This window comes from Canis lupus, chromosome 24 (genome assembly GCF_048164855.1).
Source record: "Canis lupus baileyi chromosome 24, mCanLup2.hap1, whole genome shotgun sequence".
NCBI lineage: Eukaryota > Metazoa > Chordata > Mammalia > Carnivora > Canidae > Canis > Canis lupus.
The window spans coordinates 44,050,299-44,071,176 of NC_132861.1; the positions used below are offsets into that span (position 1 = coordinate 44,050,299).

Consider the following 20,878-nt stretch of genomic DNA (forward strand, 5'->3'; position numbering starts at 1 on the left):
ATCAGTTTTTTTTTCAAATAGCTACCCAGTTGTCCCCAAATACCTAAGTCAATCTTTGTGATCTCATTTAGGAAACTATTTTACAATTACTTTAAATAGTTTATAATTTAATACAAATATTGTAATTTATTATAGTTATTTGTATTTATCACTGCTATTCAATTAAAGTTAAAAATTAAAAGCCTATTTTTCTTTTTTTTCCTATTTTTCTTTAAAGTTTATTTATTTATAATCCCTACACCTAATGTCGGGCTTGAATTCAGAATTCTGAGATTAAGAACTGCCCACTCCACCAGCTGAGCCAGCCAGGTTCCCTAAAAACCTATTTTTCTTTGACCTTTCAAGTACAAACCTAGTAAATTCAATTGTAAATCAAGTAATTTTTTTAAGATTATTTATTTATTTGAGAAAGAGAGGCAGAGATAGTCAGAGAGAGCATGTGCAGGGATGAGAGAGAAAAGCAGGCTCCCTGCTTTTTAGAGCCCAACTAGGACCTCGATCCCAGAACCCTGGGATCATGGCCCAAGCCCAAGGCAGACACTTAACTCACTAAGCCACCCAGGTGCTCCCAATCAAGTAATTTTGAATGACAATTCAAAACACTCGGTTTCATTATCTTTTTTTAAAAAATATTTTATTTATTTATTCATGACAGAGAGAGAGAGAGAGGCAGAGATACAGGCAGAGGGAGAAGCAAGCTCCATGCAGGGAGCCCAATGTGGGACTCGATCCAGGGTCTCCAGGATCAGGCCCTGGGCCAAAGGTAGCACTAAACCACTGGGCTACCCAGGTGGTCCCGGTTTCATTATCTTTTGATGAACCCTAAATGAACCTATTATAGTCAACAAATTATAATCCTTTAAATTTTTAAGCACTGTTTACAAGCTTAATCAGATTGTTTTAGAAATTATTAATCAAAACTATGGAACTTAAAAATTTAACACATTTAATTCTCTTAAATCTAAGTTCTATTTACAAATTTAATTAAATCATCTTAAACATTTCAATCTATACCACAAATTTAGTGTATTGGATTTTCTCAAGCATTTCTAAAATCTAAAGAGGCATAATTACAAATCTAACAAAATCAAACCAAGTATGTGAAAATCTGTAATAAAATAAATGTAAACATATAGCTCAAATTCTTTTAAATATCTCAAAATCATTATAAAGATAACAGATACTCCTAAGTTTAAATATTGACTACCAACTCAATCACTTACATTATTGTGTGTATTTAAATTGAACTGAGAAATATAGTATAACAGATTCTCTATGGTGGCATTTTAAACATCTTAAGAATACACAAAGTACAACTTCTAGTTAAAGAACTATTATATCTCTCTGGCAACACCGCTAAAATGACAATTATAGGATTTTTCTAAAACATAAACCCACAAGGACAAAGAGAATAGGAAAGGCAACAATTTTGCATGCTAGAAGGCAGATGATTTACTGGTAACTGACTCAACAGCCCCAAGAAAGCTGAAATCTAAGCTATGGTGAGCAAGTCAAGAAGCAATCAGATTTGTGCCACAGAAACTCAGAGTAGGGAAGCTCAGGAATGGGCAGAAACAGGTTCTTTTGAAAGCAAGGGTAAAGAAGAACCTGAAAACACTAGGAATGATTAAAATTTTGTTTGAGATGTGGTTAGAACCAGCTTTTTCATTTCCTCCCTTCCTCTGCACAACCAGCAACAGTTTTGCTTCACACTCCAGAAGATTGGAAGTTTGGTCTCTAGAGGGATATGGAGGGATACTGTGGCCTCAGGACCCCAGGTCACTGGGACAAAGGGACTCAGTGTTGAATATGGCAAGAGATTAAAGGAAAATCCACATACTGATTTAGGAGACTCACTCTAAGTCTCCCAAGACTCACAGGATACTGCAGGCAGCCAGTTTCATGCCCTCTAGGCAGAAAGCTAGAAGATTCTTCTTTGGAGAATCAGACTAGGCTAAGTGAAGAGATCAAAAGATAGTCATACTCAGAATCCTCCAACCGAAGAGCCCCAGCAGATCACCCTATAATGAAGTCCTCCTCTGGACAAGCCCTGCTTAAATGCCAGAACTTCCAATCAACTTCCTAGCACCCATTCCTAAATGCACATGGACAGCTAAGAGTTATCAGGCTTTTGTGGAAAGCCAAAACAAATCATCAATGCCACCACCACCAACAAAATCCAGGAAATACAATTTTGGAGAAAATAAAGATGGTGCACACAGGCAAAAGAAAACACTCAGTAATAGCTTCAGCAGGATAAGAAGAGGTATTATAGCCATGAAACAAGAACAGCACACAATAAAAAATTTCAGAAAATTAAAAAGAGCTTTTAGAAAGTAAAAAAAAATATGATAGGAAAAATGAAAAACTCAACAGAAGGGTTGGAAGATAAAATTGAGGAACTCTCCTAGAAAAAAACCAAAGGTAAGAGGTGGAAAATAGGGGGGAAAATTAAAAAATTAGTTCATGACACCCAACATCTGGAAAAAAGGAATTCCAGAAAGAAATCTTACCAAGTGCCTTACATAACGAATGACAAAAGATTCCTATCAGTTATCCCAAGCAAGGTCCACTGAGGAGAAAGAAACCATTCTGCTATTTTACCAGGGACAGTTCATTATGAAGAATTATTAACCAATGGAGGGTGGTTAACAACCTAGGAGTAAAAGAGGGCAAAAACCAGTACACAAACATTTATGGAAATGTTATTCATTATACTCAGAAACTGAAAACAACTCGGAAGCCCAAGCATCAAAGCAGCATCTTGGAAGAAAATCCAGAAGCTATGAGAAAGCAGGGGTAAATCTGAGATGTTTACAGCATTCCCAAAGTAAAAATTAAAAGGAAGCTAGCTTGGCTTGGGGCACCTGGGTGGCTCAGTCAGTTAAGCACCTGCCTTCTGCTCGGGTCATGATCCTAGGATCCTGGGATCGAGCCCTACATTGGGCTGTCTGCTCAGTGAGGAGTCTCCTTCTCCCTCTGCCCCTGCTCGCTCTCTTGCTCACCCTCTCTCTCTCAAATAAATAAATAAAATCTTAAAAAAAAAAAAAAACAACCAAGGCCAGCTTAAGAGTTCAGTACTTTGCTGTTTTATCATCATGTTCTTGATGTCACAGAGGATAATATTCTGAGTAAAATGTTGAAGACTCGCATCCACAGTGTGATCATTAAGATTCAGACTCTGAATCTGGGGAAGTTTCAGAAATACCTTCATCTATTCATTCCACTTATATTTTCTATTTTTTTTTTGAGATTTTGTTTTTTTTTATTCACTAAAGAGAGAGAGAAAGAGAGAGAGAGGGATCCCTGGGTGGCGCAGCGGTTTGGCGCCTGCCTTTGACCCAGGGCGAGATCCTGGAGACCCGGGATCGAATCCCACGTGGGGCTCCCGTTCCATGGAGCCTGCTTCTCCCTCTGCCTGTGTCTCTGCCTCTCTCTCTCTCTCTCTGTGACTATCATAAATAAATAAAAATTTAAAAAAATAAATTTAAAAAAAAAGAAAGAGAGAGAGAGAGAGAGGCAGAGTTACAGGCAGAGGGAGAAGCAGGCTCCATGCAGGAAGCCCGACGTGGGACTCAATCCCGGGTCTCCAGGATCACTGGGCAGAAGGCAGCACTAAACCACTGAGCCACCCAGGCTGCCCTATATTTTCCTTTTTTAGGTATAGGCAGGGACGATGTAAATTTATTATATTGAAATTAACAAAATACATATATTGTGTCAATATAATTTATAAAACTAATGAAGTCATACAAATACTAAAAATAACATAATAAAATACATGTCTAATGAAGGATAAAAGAGCCTTTGAATAAATAGAAAATAAGTGATTTAAAAAACATTGTATTGGGGCGTCTAGGTGGCTCAGTCAGTTAAGTGTCTGACTCCATGCAGGGAGCCCGACGTGGGACTCGATCCCAGGTCTCCAGCAGGATCACGCCCTGGGCTGAAGGTGACGCTAAACCACTAAGCCACCCGGGCTGCCTTGAAGAAATATTTCAATGCAGTCAGCTCTTATTATAAATTTCAGTTTATTCCATTCTCTTCTTAGCCTCAAACTCATCTTCTCCATTATCAATAATGTTACTTTTAGGGCACTGGGGTGGCTCAGTCAGTTAAGCATCTGACTCTTGATTTCGGCTCAGGTCATGATCTCAGGGTTGGGAGGTCGAGCCTCAAGACCCGGCTCTGCGCTGGGCATGGAGCCTGCTTGAGATTTTGTCTCCTCTCTCTCTAAATAATGATGATGATGAAGTTGATGCTGCTTTTATTCCTAATGTACAAAATTACTACCATCTCAGAGCAAAACTTTGGATAGTTGCAAGTCTAAGTTTTGCTGTGTTTAGACAAATTGAACCAAACACAGACACAGAGAGGAACACATATGATGTAAATTTGCACCAAAACCATCATAATTGCTAGTTTAAATAAGGTAAAATAAATTAATTATCTTCATAATTCATTTAAAAAATAACATCTTTCTACCTTTTGGAAAACCAATGCTCTGTGAGCTTTGGAGTAACATAGAAAGGTAAAGTTACATGCGGAATTTACCTTGAAGTCCTGACTTCTCCATTTCTCAGTGGGCTGTTGAGATAACAAAATCCTTTTTTTCCCCTAATAAAAGATCTGATTCCACAAACTCTCCATGACACAGTTTCTCAACCCCAGTCTGTGAAATCCCCTAATTTACATGTGATTTCCAAAGCAGGGAGAAATTTGATCTAATGGAATAACAGTAGTCTGCAAGAGAAAGCGGAAACAGCCGTGTACTAACTTACAAACGTATTTCTTAGACGCTTAGATTTGGAGTCCCCCATGGAGTGTGTGGTATCTGGCAGGTCATTCCAACACTTCATGAGCAACTTTGTTTTTTTAACTGCATAGATGATAGATGATGCTCCTTAATTATGCAGTTGAGGAAATACAGCAAAAAGCATGCAATTCTTAATGATCATTGATGATTAAAAAGTCAAACACCAGGTAGGAGCAAAAGCTGAAATAAATGCCTTTGAAGAATACAATCAAGAATGTGATCAAGAGGGGCGCCTGGGTGGCTCAGTCGTTGAGTGTCTGCCTTTAGCTCAGGTCGTGATCCTGGGGTCCTGGGATCGAGTCCCGCATCAGGCTTCCTGCAGAGAGCCTGCTTTTCCCTCTGCCTATGCCTCTCCCTCTCTCTATGTGTCGCCAGTGAAAAAATAAATTTCAAAAATCTTAAAAGAAAAAAAAGAATGTGATCAGGAATCAAGTATTGTTAAATAGTTGATGAGGAAAGAGATATTTGGTATTAGGGGCTGAGATGGCTGTTATGGATGTGAAAGACTGAGCAGCCAGAGAACAAGAGGGAAAGGAGAAAGAAAGAGGCAAGGACCTCCCTCTTTGGGGCACACTTCATATCTGGCATTGGGCTGGGTGCTTTGGATTTATCTCATGTTATCCCTCCAAGACTCAGTGAGGGGTCATCTTCATTATTTCCATTCTGGAGATGAAACTGAGACCAAAAGAGATGACATTTGCCCGAGGTAAATGACAGAGAACAGGGTTTAAACCCAGACCATCTAATCACACTCTGTGCCTTTTTGTCCCAGTGGAGGATTTTTCAGCTGGGGCAGTGGTGGGAGTAGCACAATCTCAACCATGGGGGTGAGGGCAGGTTTTTGCGTTGTCCAAATATACTCAGATGCTGTGATGCCCAGCGGGGCCCATTTTTTTCCCCAGTGTCCCCTCAAGGGCTGTCTAGTGAGTTGCTGGTCCAATGGGGAAAAGGACCTAACACTTAGGACCTTCACCAGGTGAACAACAAATGCCCCATCATCTTGCCTTCATAACTGGTAAAGAAGAGATGCCAGGGGATTCATGAGAAACCTTTGACCTCTCTTTTTAAAAGTAAGCTCAATCTCCAAGTTCATTACAAAGATTTACTGGAAATATATAAGAAACCTAAAAATATGCTAAATATAAATAAAAACTTTAAAATAATTCTACCAATGTTCTACTAAGATACCAAATAATGGTGTGTACCCTCTAACGAGGCTCACTGCCCAGCCTTCCGGAACCAAGTATGAAGCAATGCTAGGTCAGACCTAGCAAGGTCTGGGAACTAGACCGGGCAAGGTCAGCAGATGCCCCAGTGACAGGAGAGAAGACACAAGGTATCTAAGCCGTCGAGGGTCAGTTTCTTCACTCATAAAGAGTCGTGTACCGGCTCACAGGTGTTTGGGAGCTTCATGAGATCTGGGGAGAGCACAGCGAAGCCCATGCTCCAGCCAAATCTCAACAGTCTTGTAAAAACAGTGCAGACTCCTCTGCAGCTCTCCTTGCAGGCATGTCCATTAACAAAACATTCACAGTTAACAAGAACAAGATGTTTGGGGCGCCCGGGTGGCTCAGTCCGTTGAGCCTCTGACTCTTAATTTCAGCTCAGGTCACGACTCAGAGTCCTGGGATGGAGCCCTGCATGGGCTCTGTGCTCAGCAGGGAGTCTCCTTGAGATTCTTTCCCTCTGCCCCTCCCTGCCAATGTTTGAGCGTCCGTGTGTACTCTCTCCAAAAGAAATAAATACATCTTTAAAAAAGAAATAAGAATGATGTTTAAAACCGTATTTATGGACTTTAAGGTTTTCAAAATAGAGAAATACGTAACAATAACTATATGTGAATATATGACTTAAGATGAGCTAATACCAGAATAGTTAACACCCACTTCTTCCTTTTTTTTTTTTTTTTTAGAGATTTTATCCATTTATTAGAGACACAGAGAGGTGGTCTTGTGCATACTCAGTTCTCAGGAGTACTAAATAAGAATCTGCATATTAACAAGATCCATATTAACAAGATGATTTGCAAGTGCCCTAAAATTGCAGAAATATTTTCAATCAAAGAAACTTTTTAACAAGTAGCATTTTTTTTCTCTTTCATTGCATGTCTGACTTTTATCTTTCATTGCTCCTGCCCTTTAGTTACCAGAGGTTTCATATATATAACCTTCTCTTACAGATAACCTCAATTGTTGGTGTTTGGTACAGTCCCTATAAACATGTCATCTTACAAATCACTCCTTCATCAGACAAAACGTATCAGTTTAAAATTTGAGTGACAGGACACAGTCAGAGGAATAGTTGAAAAGAGGGCTAAGGAAAGAAAGTAAAGTGCAGGGAGCCTGACGTGGGTCTCTAGGATCACACCCTGGGCTGAACGCGGCGCTAAACCACTAAGCCACCAGGGCTGCCCAGCTCCTACTTCACAAATATTTGGGAGATGTCTCTTAGCTCGGCTTCCTTCAAGCTGTATCTGTCATGTGAAACAGTTGTATTTACTGCCCCACTGATGCTTCTTCCCTGTGCATATGTGTTTTCCTTTCAGTATTTGGGTTAGTGGTGTATACACATTTGAACTTTTCCACAAATGATCATTAACATTGCTCTAAGTTATTTTTTCACCTATTCTTTTATTGGCCACAAAGTATTCCATCAGCTAAATGTGCCATAATTATTAATTAGTCCCAACTATCAAACCTTCAGGTCAGTTCTGATTTTTCACTGTCATAATTAACCTATGACAAATATATGAAAATGTTACAGGATATCTCCTCCTTTACTGCCTGCGGTTCTTGGTCATGCTGCTTAGAATGAAGAGGTAGACCAGATGAACAGTGGTGGTCAGCAAAGCAAAGGCTATTGAGCCATACTACAGAGCTCCCAAAGAGGGAAAGGACCTGAGCAGGTTACCAATTTGGTGTTTAGATCTTCTATTTTTGGTTTTTATAGGCTCTTTAGTGTGGGCTGTTTTAATCCGATTAACCCTCCATGCGCCTGTCATCCGAACAGGTTTTGTCATCTATCTATCACTTGGGAAAGGGTGGAGGGCTCCTTCCAGGGTGGTGTAAAGTCCCTTTAAGGGTGGTATCCATGAAGGGCGTGGCCCCTTGTCCCAGCCTGCCTTTTTTCCAACTATCCTTCATTAAAAATGTTATACACATCTCTAAAAAATTCCGGAGGATAAATTCTTAAGAGGTAGAATGTTTGGGTCAAGGGGTATGAATGAACTTAAGGTTTTTAATGGGTATTGCCAAACCAATTTATGCCCTTCTCAATGATTATTAATGCCTTTTTTTCCCTTGTTCTTATCAATACTAGGCTTTGTCACTTAAAAAACAAACAAACAAACAAAAAACCAAAACACAGCTTTACCAATATGAGAGACAATAAGTGGTAGAAAATAATTCTCTAACTTAATAAGTGTAGTATATGGGAAATAGATGAGTCTTGACAAGGCTGGGTAGTAATTCTGAATATGAGATTTCTGTGGTCTGCTCTGTTGAGGTGATCTGCTGACCTGTAGCATAAAGGTCATATTTAAAGAAAGCTTTGTGCCTCAGAACAAACCCTGTGTTTATGAGTTAGAAGAAAGGAGGCTTGGATTCCGGTTCTAGCCAGTCATCTTTCCTTAGGCAAGTGTTATATTCTCAGTAATTTACTTTAAATACCTCAGAGGAGCCAGTAGGATGCTTATCTGTGTGCAAGTTAACTTGAGTCTGTGCCCCGAGGATCCTCCCTCTAGAGGCCATTATTGCAAGCACTTCAAATACTGCCTTCTAAATCAGTACCAGAGGGTTAATTAATTAGTATAATGAATGTCAGAAATAATTTTTCACTGATAAAATGAGTAATGTGCAAGATATGAGACAAGTAAGATTGTACAAGTGTTTCTCTTTTTAAAATTTTTATTTTATTTTATTTTCCTTCTGGTATAGTTAACACACAGTGTTATATTAGTTTCAAGAATATGATATCGTGATTCAACAATTGTATACGTCTCTCTGCCTTTTGTTTTGTTTTGTTTTTTAAGCTCAGTAACTACATTGCTGGAGTAGTGCCCATCTAGAACTCCATTTGCTCAGGAATCCTCCACTGAACCAGGGATTTAGTTGCTTGATCTGGCGAGAAGGATAGCTGATTATGTCATGTAATATAGGTGCACTTGCCCCGGAGAGAAACTTTCCTGTCCCGCAGAGTGCCCAAGTACATGTCAAGGAGGGAACTCTGTTGAGCGTCCAGAAATGTAGTTTGGACTCTTGTGGTGGCTGCTTGGTGGTGTCTTTCTTGTGGCAGTGTTCAATCCGAGACTGCCTTTCATTGTAACAGACCCCCTGGTGGTATGGTCCTAGGGAGGGACAACCCACTCCTTCTAACTTAACCTCTTAGAGACTTTTTGCTCCTCTGTATGAGTTGCTAGGGATGAACTAAATTGTTTCTGACCTCCCAATTAGTTCTAAAAGTTCTAGATCATGTTGTATAAAGGACACAGCATTAGATTCAGATTGCCTGGCATCGTCATTCAATAGAAAGGAAATATTTATCATATTTAATGTTAAATTCGATAATGTCTAATAGAAGGATTAAATAGCAAAGTTCTGTCTCTCTCCAGAATTAATACTCTTTCTACTGATGCCCCTGTGTGTCAGATAGATTCACTAACAGGTACTATCACAGATAGCTCTGCAAGAGACTAAATTGTGTCCCCCTAAAATTCTTATGTTGAGGCCCTAATCCCTAGGGTGACTATATTTGGTGATGGCATGTTTGAATGGGTCATTAAGGTTAAATGAGGTCAGAAAGGTGGGGCCCTAATCCAATGTGATCGGTGTCTTTAAGAGACAGAGATTGGGATGCCTGGCTGGCTCAGTGGTTGAGCAACTGCCTTCAGCCCAGGGTGTGATCCTGGAGTTCCAGGATCGAGTCTCACACTGGGCTCCCTGCATGGAGCCTGCCTCTCCCCCTGCCTGTGTCTCTGCCTCTCTCCTTCTGTGTCTCTCATGAATAAATAAATAAAATCTTTAAAAAGAAAAAAAAAAAAAGAAGAAACAGAGATACCAGGGATGTACAGGGACAGAGGAAAGGCCATGTGAGGCCCCAGGGAAAAGGTGGCCATCTACCAGCCCAGGAGAGAGGCCTTGGAGACACCAACTTTTCCAGCATCTTGATCTTGAACTTTCAGCTTCCAGAACTGTGAAGACATAAATTCTGTCATTAAGTCCCTAGTCTTTTTTATGGCAGCCTGAGAGACGAATACACCCTCCCCTCTTTGAAGATGGGGTAGAAAGATGTTTAAGAAGAGAATTCGGGTAAAGCGCCTGCTGACCCTGGACCCTGAGATCACAACCTGAGCCGCAGGCAGAAGCCCAACCTACTGAGCCATCCAGGCACCCGAGGAATGGTAGCAATTTTAAATGACTGCCAAAATGCATAAGAGTTCAAGGATTTGATAATTTGATTACATTTTCAAATAACCTTTTAATTTATTTTTAACTAGGGGATCCCTGGGTGGCTTTTGAGGTCCACCTCAAAAGTGGCAGGTTAGGGATTTTCTGAAAGGAACGAGCTACTGTGATTTTGTGAGACTTTATAGAGCTTTGTAACTTACATTCTTTTCTCCACAATTATAACAATCATCACAAATCCTAAATGAACAGTAACCCTTTAAAGAACGTAATTTCTGTTGGGTGGGGTGCTAGGTAAGATGGTAGAAACGGTCCAGAGCCCTGAGAGTCCAGTTATCTTTTAGATATCAAGGAAGGGGTGAAGGGTAGGAGAAGAGCCTCAGGAATGATGGGACACAGGGAGGCAGCTCTACAAGGAGAGGAAAACTGGTTGAAGCCCAGGCCTCCAAACAGGGAGAAAGAAGTGAGGAGCAATTGGGCAGTTGAAAGCTACAGGGCTTCCAGAACAACACCAAGAAGGGCCTTGAGACGGGGCAAAGGACTGGTAGGGACCAGGGCAGTGGCCCACAGAGGCATAGCCAGGACCTGTGAGGACCCCAGGGAAGAATGAGTGGGTGGGGATGGGGGAGAGGAAACAGTAAAGAACGAGAGGATCTATGACAAGTTTCACCTGCTTAGCAATTTTGCCTTAGGCTGAGCCTTCCTGACCATAATTGCAACCTTACACGGCGATGCTAGTGAGAGAGGAAGGTGACCGGTTTCTCTGCACTGTCCCCATACCCATCTCCTCCCCCGTAGCCCTCATCTAAGTGTGGAAAGAATCTGGTTTGCTTGTCAACTTGGTGGAAGCTTTGTCATCTCACTTAACTACCCAGTTCCATTACAGGTTGAAGAACCTGAGATAAATTTAGATAAGCCTCCGGGGCTCCTCCTCAGGGCCAGGAGTTGACACTGTCATGAAATCAACATAGAACTTACGTGCAGCCCATAACCATGGAAATGAGGTTTGCTTGGGAGAAACCCAACTTGCTTCTAGAGGCCAAACGGACCATTGGCAGATCCATTACTAGAAGCGTCCTGTGTAGTGACACTTCTATGCATCAGACAAAGCATAATGGTGCTTTCCCCGGTCCTGGCCATGGAACTGTCGTTCTCTATGAAGAAAGTATCCACTCGTCGTGTCTGCCCTGTAGACAGGAAGGGAGGCAGAGAATGGAGCAGTTGCTTTGGAGCCGGCTCCCCAAGTTACGGAATGTCTACTCACAGAGATCCTCAAGAGACAGCCAGCCAATGGAGTCTGCGTGATGTTAACATCAATTGACTTGACAGATTTTTAAGATTCCTTCCAGCGCTTTGATTTTGTGACCCTAATCTCTAAGGAAGATGTTCACTGATGCACAGACCTCACTTCTAATTTGATGTGATGCCAGATTGCAAAGTTACAGCTGATGTTAGACACAGAGCCGCATGTGCCCACTGCAGTGGGTTTTTGAAATCCCAGACCAAACTGTCACTGTTGATATTGGAATCAGTTGTAATTCCTACCCCCTTCTATTCAATCGCAGGTAATTTTTAGATGGTGGAAGATCTCTCTGAGGAGTGAGTATCGATCAGCAAAGCCCGGAGAAACAAAAGATTCTCATGGAGCATTCCTAGAGAACTCCCATCTTCAAGGTAAGGAAGGGAGCACATTAGGTACTTACTAGCTCAGTTCTCTTTAATTACTGATAGATTTTGTCCAGAAATATCCAGTATATCATTGTTTGAAATATTGATATGTAATTATGTACCTAAAGACCAAAGATAGTTAACATATCCCGAAATTTCTCTTGGGAAAAATCTTCCAGGGTTTAAGATTTCAGGTTAATATGTCAATTCCATTAATAATCTTAAATTGCATAAATATAATTTTTTCCTATAACATTTCATTAAAATGGGTTTCCTTTAGTTAAAAATACATTTTTTAAAAAATATTTTATTTATTTATTCATGAGAGACACAGATATAGAGAGAGAGGCAGAAACACAGGTAGAGGAGAAGCAGGCTCCATGGAGGAAGCCCGACATGGGACTTGATTCCAGGACTGCAGGATCACGCCCTGGACTGAAGGCAGGCGCCAAACTGCTGAGCCACCCAGGGATCCCCTAGTTAAAAATAAATTAAAAGGTTATTTGAAAATGTAATCAAATTATTAAATCCTTGAACTCTTATGCATTTTGGCAGTCATTTAAAATTGCTACCATTCCTCGGGTGCCTGGGTGGCTCAGTCGGTTGGGCTTCTGCCTGCGGCTCAGGTTGTGATCTCAGGGTCCAGGGTCAGGTTCCCTGCTTAGCAGGAAGCCTGCTTCTCCCCTCTCCTTCTACCCTTCCTCCCTCATGTTCTCTCTTTCTCTTTTTCAAATAAAAGAAATTTTTTTTTAATTCCTACTATTTCTTTTTAGTATCAAGGTTTGCTTCAGAAGATTTTTTTTTTAAAGAAGAATCTTAATCAGCATGTAGGCTAAAGACAAATCACTCTCCAGTTTCCCTGTGCTTTTTGCTTTCACAATATGAAAATTCTAAATAAAAAGCAAACTTTTTTTTTTTTTTTTTTTAACAAACTCCCATGTACCTATAACCTGGCTTCAATGATACTCAAAATGTGGCCAAAATCTCTACACAAAGTCACTGTTCCCCCTGGATTAGTTGGAAGCAAATTTCGTTTGTTAGATCATTTTATGCTAAACTACTTCAGTAGGTATTTCTTAAAAGGATTCCCTTTAACTAAATTCCTTAATTATTTACCTTAAGTACAAAAATTTAAAAGTAGAAGCTGTTTTAGAGATTTTTATTTTATTTGGAGTTAATAGCAAATACTTTTACGTGTGCATTCTCTTTTTACTGTTACAATATCCTTGTGAAATAAACAGTTTTATCCCTATTTCACAAATGAGTCTCAGAATGGATATAACTTTCTGGAGTTCCAGAGCTAATTATGGACATTGCCAGGACTGGGCACTAAGAGTCAAAAAATCAAGTATATAAATCTTCTTCTTTTTTTTTTTTTTAAAGATTTTATTTATTTATTGGAGACAGAGAGAGAGAGAGGCAGAGACATAGGCAGAGGGAGAAGCAGGCTCCATGCAGGGAGCCTGATGCGGGACTTGATCCCAGGACTCCAGGATCACGCCCTGAGCTGAAGGCAGATGCTTAACCACTCAGCCACCCAGGCATCCCAATATAAATCTTATTCTTAAAGACACATTCTGGGTGTTCTGCATGGACTTTGATAATCAACACTCTTAAAAAACATTCTATTATTTAAATTATAGCATGTAATAGGGGTTTTTTGTTTTTTGTTTGTTTTGTTTTTTGTTTTTTGTTTTTTTTTAGGCAGAGAGTAGGTTTTCTTTTGTTTTGTTTCCTTAAACAGTTGAGTCTGGATTGATTGCCTGCAATTCCTGATACTGCATACATCTTATTTTGCTAACCTCTTTATAGCGAGTATTTATAACATGCATTAGTGGTTTAAAAAGAACTATGTTGGGAAAAGACTGTCCATTTCTTGGTGAATAACAATCAGTGAAAGCACTCCTCACTAATTTAATTGTAAAATAGACATGTTTCTTCACAGTTATAAAGTAAACTGCTATCCAGGCACCTGGCTGGCTCAGTCAGCGGAATGGGTGACTCTTGATCTCAGGGTTGTGAGTTCGAGCCCCACGTTGGGTGTAGGCATTATTTAAAAATAACATCTTGAGATGCCTGGGTGGCTCAGCGGTTGAGCTTCTGCCTTTGGCTCAGGGCCTGATCCCAGGACTTGATCCCAGGGTCCAGGATCGAGTTCCACGTCGGGCTCCCTGCATGGAGCCTGCTTCTCCCTCTGTCTGTGTCTCTGCCTCTCTGTGTGTCTCTTATGAATAAATAAATAAAATCTTTAAAATAAATAAAGTCTTAAAAAAATGAACTGCTACATAATACATTTCATTTACATTACATTTACATACACATTACATTTTACTTTCTAAGCATTATAAAGCTCATGTCTAATAAGTGATAAACACTCATTGACACACCATGTGATTTCGGGTTGACTTCCACCAAAACATGGCGAGGGGCATTGGCACTGCTTGTGTTTTAAGTGTCTTGCTTGCCCCAGACACCCCCACACCGGCGCCCCCTGCTAGGATATAGGGGTGGGGGTGGGCCAGCAGTGGCTTTGGGATAAGACTTGTGGGGTTCCTGATCCTGGGAAAACAGGCAATATAGTGGGACCTGTAGAACTGCAGTCTGACGGCTGCAGTGTCAGGACTGTCTGGTGGCCCCTTGCCCCAGAGTAGCACCGAGTTACTGAATTAATCACCTGGTGAGCTCAAAGGCTCCTGTGTTTCACTTTGAGAATTCCTATAGCATCGAGGGCCCCAGCAGAGGAGAATACTCCAGACAACAATGTTGTTTGGCCCCCTTCGTCCCCTTAGTCCTTAAGGAATCCCTCAGAAGGCCTCTCTGCAGCAGAAGAGGTGTGCGTGGGGCACAGAGAGGGGCTCAGGGGTCAGTGGCCAGGGTTTGAAGCTCTGCTGCCTCCACCCAGCTGTGTGGCCACGGGCTGACCCTGACTCCCTCTGTGAGCCCACTTCCTCCTCGTAGCTGAGGTAAAAGAGCTATTCCATGTGGCCGCCTGGGCATTCGCTGACCTGACGCATGAACAGCATTTAGAGCCTCACACACAATACACAGTCAGTTCGCCATCTCGCCATCATTATTTGCTGTTGTTAAGTATTGATGTTTGGGTTTGATTTTTCCCATTCCCTCCTTAGCATATTCCCAAGATCCCCCCAAAGCTTTTCTCATCCGAATGACCTCTCTTACTAAGATGGTACGTGCTGGCAATAGGTCCCTAGAGTCTGGGTCACCCTTGGTGGCAGGCCTGGCAGAGGACTGGAACCGTATTCTTCTTGTTTCCTTGACCTCTCAGCAGCACTAAGGTGGGAGGGGATGTTTCCTTCCCTTGGCTTCTGGAGCACCTCGCTCTTGCTTCTCTTCCTGCCTCACTGGTCCCTTCCCGCCTTCTAGCTTTGCTGGCTCCTCCTCTTGTCTCCAAATCTAAACGTTCGGGGGCCAGGGGTTAGCTCTTGTGCCTGTTCTCTTGTCTAGGGGACTGGATCCGGGCTCAGGCTTTAAATGGCACCATGCACTTACAAGTCCCAAATTGATATCTCCAGCCAGCCCGTCTCCCCAGAAACTCCACACTCAGATATTTATCTGGCTGCTCCCTTGACATCTCCACTTGAGTTATTTCTAATAGGCTCTCAAATGTAACATGTTCAAAAATAGCTCCTGATCTTCCCTCCTGCAATAAAATAAAATAAAAAAAGGCTCCAAATCCTACAGTTATCCTTGGTTCCTTTCTTTCTTTCACATGCTAGATGTAATCCAGCAACAAAACCAGAATCTGAACTGTGGTTCGCAGCCTCCGAACCATCTTGGTTCCTCAAGATGCCCGCCTCCCGACATCCCGACTCTTGTGTAACCCCTCCCCGGGTCAGTGTGTGTGACAAATACAATCTGGCAGAAAGGATGGTGTATCACTTCTGAGGTTGGGTTATACATGACGCTACAACGTCTGACTTTTCTCCTTTCCCCCTTCCTCTCATCACTTGCTCTGGGGGAAGCCTGCTGCTGTGTCTCGAGACAGTCCTGGGGAGAGGCCCATGTGATGAGGAACTGAGGCCTTCCGTCAGCCGCCATATGCATGAGCTTTCTTGGATGTGGACCCTAGAGCCACTGTCAAGGCCTCAGTTGATGCAGACCCACACAACGTCCTGACTAGACCTCAGGAGAGACAGATCCTGAGCCAGAACCACCCATTCCCACATTCCTGAACCCGAGAAACTGTGAGATACTGAATGTTTGTTGTTTAAAGCCAGTAAAACTGGGAATCATTTGTTACAACGCAACAGTAGATAACTAATACGGAACGCTTCTCACCATTTCCAACTCTGGTCCAACCAGCAACCACCTCTGTCCCAGACTGTTGAATTATTAGCCTTCTAACTGGTCTTGCTTTTCCTACCCTTGCCCCACAATAGCGTGTTCTCATCACAGAAGTCAGAATCAGTCCTTCAAAACATATCAGGTCACATTACTTCTCTGCTTCAAGCCCTTCAATGGCATCCTGCCTCATATAGGGTAAAAATCCAAGTCTCGTAGTGATCTTCAGTCGCTCCCCTCTTGCCCACTCTGCTTCAGGCATACTGGCCTCCCTGGTATTTCTTTTGCACAGACCAAGCATGCTTCCACCTCAAGGCCTTTGCACTTGCTATTCCCTTTGTTAAGAATATATTTTCCCAGGAGCCCCAATGATTTGCTCTTCATTCAGGTCTCTGCCGAGACTGCCCTATTAGAGGGTGTTTCCCTGACCGCCGTATAAAAAATCACCACCTCCCTCCTTACCCTGGAAGACTGGATTTCCCATAACATCTATCACCACACAATATAGTCTATGTTATTTGTTCACTTTTTTATTTTTTAAAGATTTATTTATTTATTCATGATAGACATAGAGAGAGAGAGAGAGAGAGAGAGGCAGAGACACAGGCAGAGGGAGAAGCAGGCTCCATGCAGGGAGCCCAATGTGGGACTTGATCCCAGGACTCCAGCATCACGTCCTGGGCTGAAGGCAGACACTCAACCGCTGAGCCACCCAGGCATCCCTAGACTGATACTTTTAAAAATGGTTTTTGCAAGCTAAGAGACCACATCTTATTAATTATTCCATATTCAAGGTCAGGTACATGGTAGGCACTTAGTATATCTTTGTATATCTTTGTTAAAATGAATGAAAATACATTTTCTGACAAAGGAACATTGCTTAAATAACATAAATAAAATCACTGTGCTCAAACTATATTTTTGCGACTCTAAATTCATGTGAGAGCACAAGGAGTAAATTTTAGAATTTACTAGTATTTTTATACTTGGATAGTTATAAGTAGCACTAGGGAAATACTTCGTATAAATCTGCACGAGTGTGCTCGGGCTGCCATGACAAAATACTACACACTGGATGACTAAAATTCCAGGAAAGCATCTTCTCACAGTTCTGAAGGCTAGTTCAGGACCCAGGTGCTGGCAAGGTTGGTTACTTCGGAGACCTCTCTCCTTGGCTTGTGGATGGCCACCCCACTGTGTCTTCACAGGGCCTGTCCTCTGTGTGTGCATGTGCACACCTCTGATGTCTCTCTGTGTGTCCAAATTTCCTCTTCTTTTAAGAATACCAGTCAGATTGGATTAGAGCCTGCTCATATGACCAATTTTACCTAATCACCCTGTTAAAGGCCCTTTCTCCTGGAGGGCGACTGGCTGCCTCAGTTGGTAGAGCAACTCTTGATCTCAGGATCATGAGTTCAAGGCACACATTGGGCATGGAGCTGAAAGAAAGAAAGAAAGAAAGAAAGAAAGAAAGAAAGAAAGAAAGAAAGAAAGAAAGAAAGAAGGAAGGAAGGAAGGAAGGAAGGAAGGAAGGAAGGAAGGAAGAAAGAAAGAAAGAAAGAAAGAAAGAAAGAAAGAAAGAAAGAAAGAAAGAAAAGGAAAGAAGGAAGGAAGGAAGAAAGAAAGAAAGAAAGAAAGAAAGAAAGAAAGAAAGAAAGAAAGAAAAGGAAAGAAGGAAGGAAGGAAGAAAGAAAGAAAGAAAGAAAGAAAGGAAAGAAGGAAGGAAGGAAGGAAGGAAGGAAGGAAGGAAGGAAGGAAGGAAGGAAGGAAGGAAGGAAGGAAAGAAGAAAGAAAGAAAGAAAGAAAGAAAGAAAGAAAGAAAGAAAGAAAGAAAGAAAGAAAGAAAAAACGAAAGGTCCTTTTCCCAGTGTGGTCACACACTGAGGTTATGGGGTCTAGGACTTCAGCATATGGATTTGGGGGAGGTTGGGAAGACATAGTTCAGCTCATAGCAAAATACATACTTTCCATAGAGGAATTCCTGTAATCTTGTAAACAGAGTGTATCATTACTAAATAAGTAATTCGTGATTGTAGTGGTGGGGCACCTGGGTGGCCCAGTCGGTTAGGCATCTGCCTTCGGCTCAGGTCCTGGGTCCAGGGTCCTGGGATCAAGCCCTGCATTGGGTTCCCTCCTCAGCGGGGAGTCTGCTTCTCCCTCTCTCTCTGTCCTGCCCCATCCCTACCACTTGTGTGTGCACACTCTCTATCTCTCTAGCTGTGCTCTCTCTCAAATAAAATCTTTTTTTAAATATTTTATTTATTTATTTATGAGAGAGACAGAGAGAGAGAGAGAAAGAGAGCAAGAGAGAGGCAGAGGGAGAAGCAGGCTCCATGCAGGGAGCCCAATGTGGGACTCAATCCTGGGATTCCAGGACCCCGCCCTGGGCCGAAGGCAGGCGGCAAACCGCTGAGCCACCCAGGGATCCCCTAAATCTTAAAAAAAAAAAAAAAGATTGTAGTAGTTTCCTATTGCTCCTGTAACAAACTACTACAAATGTAGTAGCTTAAATAATGACAATTTGTTATTTTATATTTCTGGATTCAGAAGTCTTGTCTGGCTAAATTCAAGGTGTTGGTAGGACTACATTCTGTTTGAAGGCTCTAGCGGAGCTTCCAGCTTTAGAGGTGCCTGCATTCCTTGGCTTCTGGCCTCTTCCTCCATCTTCAAAGCCCATGATGGCCTGTCCAATCTTTCTTGCTCTGATACTGCTTCAGTGGGCACATCTCCTTCTCTGACTCTACTTCTCTTGCCTTTCCTTCCTGAGGACCCTTGTAATTACATTGGGCCCACCCAGTTAATCCAGTGATCTCCCAATCTCAAGATCATTCATCACACCTGCAAAAGCCAACATAATATAAAGTCATATATGTAGCTTCTGGAGATTAGGATATGAGGCATCTTTGGCAGAGGCATTTTTCTGCCTACCACAGTGATATGTGTCACGATCTAAATTGCAAAATCAAAAACATTGCTGTATTCCCCCCCCCAGATTTGCATATTATTTTTTTTTATTTTGTAAAGTAATCTCTCTACTCGGAGAGTATGGGGCTGAGAGTCACAACGTGGAGATCAAGAGTCAGGGGCTCCACTGATTGAGCCAGCCAGGGCACTAGATTTGCATTTTTAAAAGACAAAATGCATATGTTTATTTAAAAAGTCATTCATACTTACATACATAGAAAACTATTAGCAGGCATTTGAGTGTTGCTTAATACAGATTATTTCAATTCAAATCTTGGCTTCAATTGCACTACGTATGTGACCTTGGGCAAATGATTTAGTCTTTTTTTTAAATAAATTTTGTTTTTTAAAAAGATTAAAAAGATTTAAAAAATAAATTATTTATTTAATAAATAAATTTTTTAAAGTAATCTCTACACTCCACATGGGCTTGAACTCACAAGCCCAAGATCAGGAGCCGCTGCATGCTCCACCGGCTAAGCCAGCCGGGCGCCTCTAATATAGTGTCTTTGGATCAGTTTCCTCAACTGCAGATAATGGGAATAATAACAGCATTTTGCTTATAGGGTCCTTATGAGGAGTAGTTGAATGAAGTTGAATGAAGAGCTTAGAATTTACCCAACAAATAACAAGTTGCTATTAAAAAAAGAATTAAAACAATTTGTTTTGGAGATTTTATTTATTTGACAGAGAGAAAGACAAGTAGGCAGAGTGGCAAGCAGAGGGAGAGGGAGACTCAGGCCCTCTGCTGAGCAGAGCCTGATGTGGGCTTGATCCCAGGACCCCAGGGATCATGACTTGAGCCAAAGGCAGAAGCTTAACCAACTGAGCCACCTAACCCCCCCATTAAAAAAAATTTTTTTTTAAGATTTTATTTATTTATTCATGAGAGACAGAGAGAGAGAGAGAGAGAGAGAGAGAGAGAGAGAGGGGGCAGAGACACGGGCAGAGGGAGAAGCAGGCTCCATGCAGGGAGCCTGATGTGGGACTCGATCCCGAGTCTCTAGGATCAGGCCCTGGGCTGAAGGCGGCGCTAAACCGCTGCACCACCAGGGCTGCCCAATAAAAAAAAATTTTTTTTCAATAAAAAATTTTTAAGTGAAAATTCCTTCTCTCTTCCCCCAAACTCCATTCCCCAGAGATAACCACTACAAATAGCTTCTTTTGTGTTTAAATTCTGTTTGGGATTGTGTTTGTTTACAGAAACAGAATCTTTAATTCCTTAATTTGCTTTTGCACTTACTATCTTGCGAACATTTTTCTGTTAGCATAGATAAAGAAGTACCTCTTTCTTTTCCAAGACTGGGTGGTGTTTAGTTGTAGAAACATACAATCCTCAGTTGATGGGCATTTTCAAAAGCTTTTGGGCACATTCTGGGGCATATTTATCCTTGTACACTTATGTGAAAATACTAATAACACAGATTCCTCGTCATGGAATTACTAGGACCAAAGAAATGTACACTATTCATTTTAATGGCGTATTTTATTTTAAGCATTTTGTTTTATTATTGAATCTGTAGTTCAGGGCTAACTTGACCAGCGATGGTACTTCTGTTAGCTAGTTTGAGTATCACTGCCATGGGATACAGCACAAATGCCATCTATAATTTATTCGACCTTCATAATTATGCTAGTTTTGAAAGAATTTGAAATTGGTCAATTTACATTATTTCAACATTTATTCATAAAATGAGATTTCATTAATATTTTCATGTCACCGTAT

General features: G+C 41.4%; 1 protein-coding gene across 9 annotated transcripts in view; it reads left to right on the top strand.

Moving 5' to 3' along the window:
- FBXO36 (F-box protein 36) overlaps positions 1-20,878 on the top strand; it is a 107,130-nt gene that overhangs the window by 46,550 nt on the left and 39,702 nt on the right. For 8 of the 9 annotated variants that reach the window (XR_012016666.1, XM_072796589.1, XM_072796591.1 and 5 more), the window contains one exon: positions 11,784-11,892. Coding sequence is in view for 8 of the 9 variants with exons in the window: in XM_072796589.1 (XP_072652690.1) it covers positions 11,784-11,892 (109 nt within the window). In the remaining variant the exon portion in view is untranslated. Of the gene's footprint in view, positions 1-11,783; positions 11,893-15,623; positions 17,637-20,878 lie in introns of those variants that run through there. The other variant, XM_072796590.1, reaches the window with a different exon arrangement.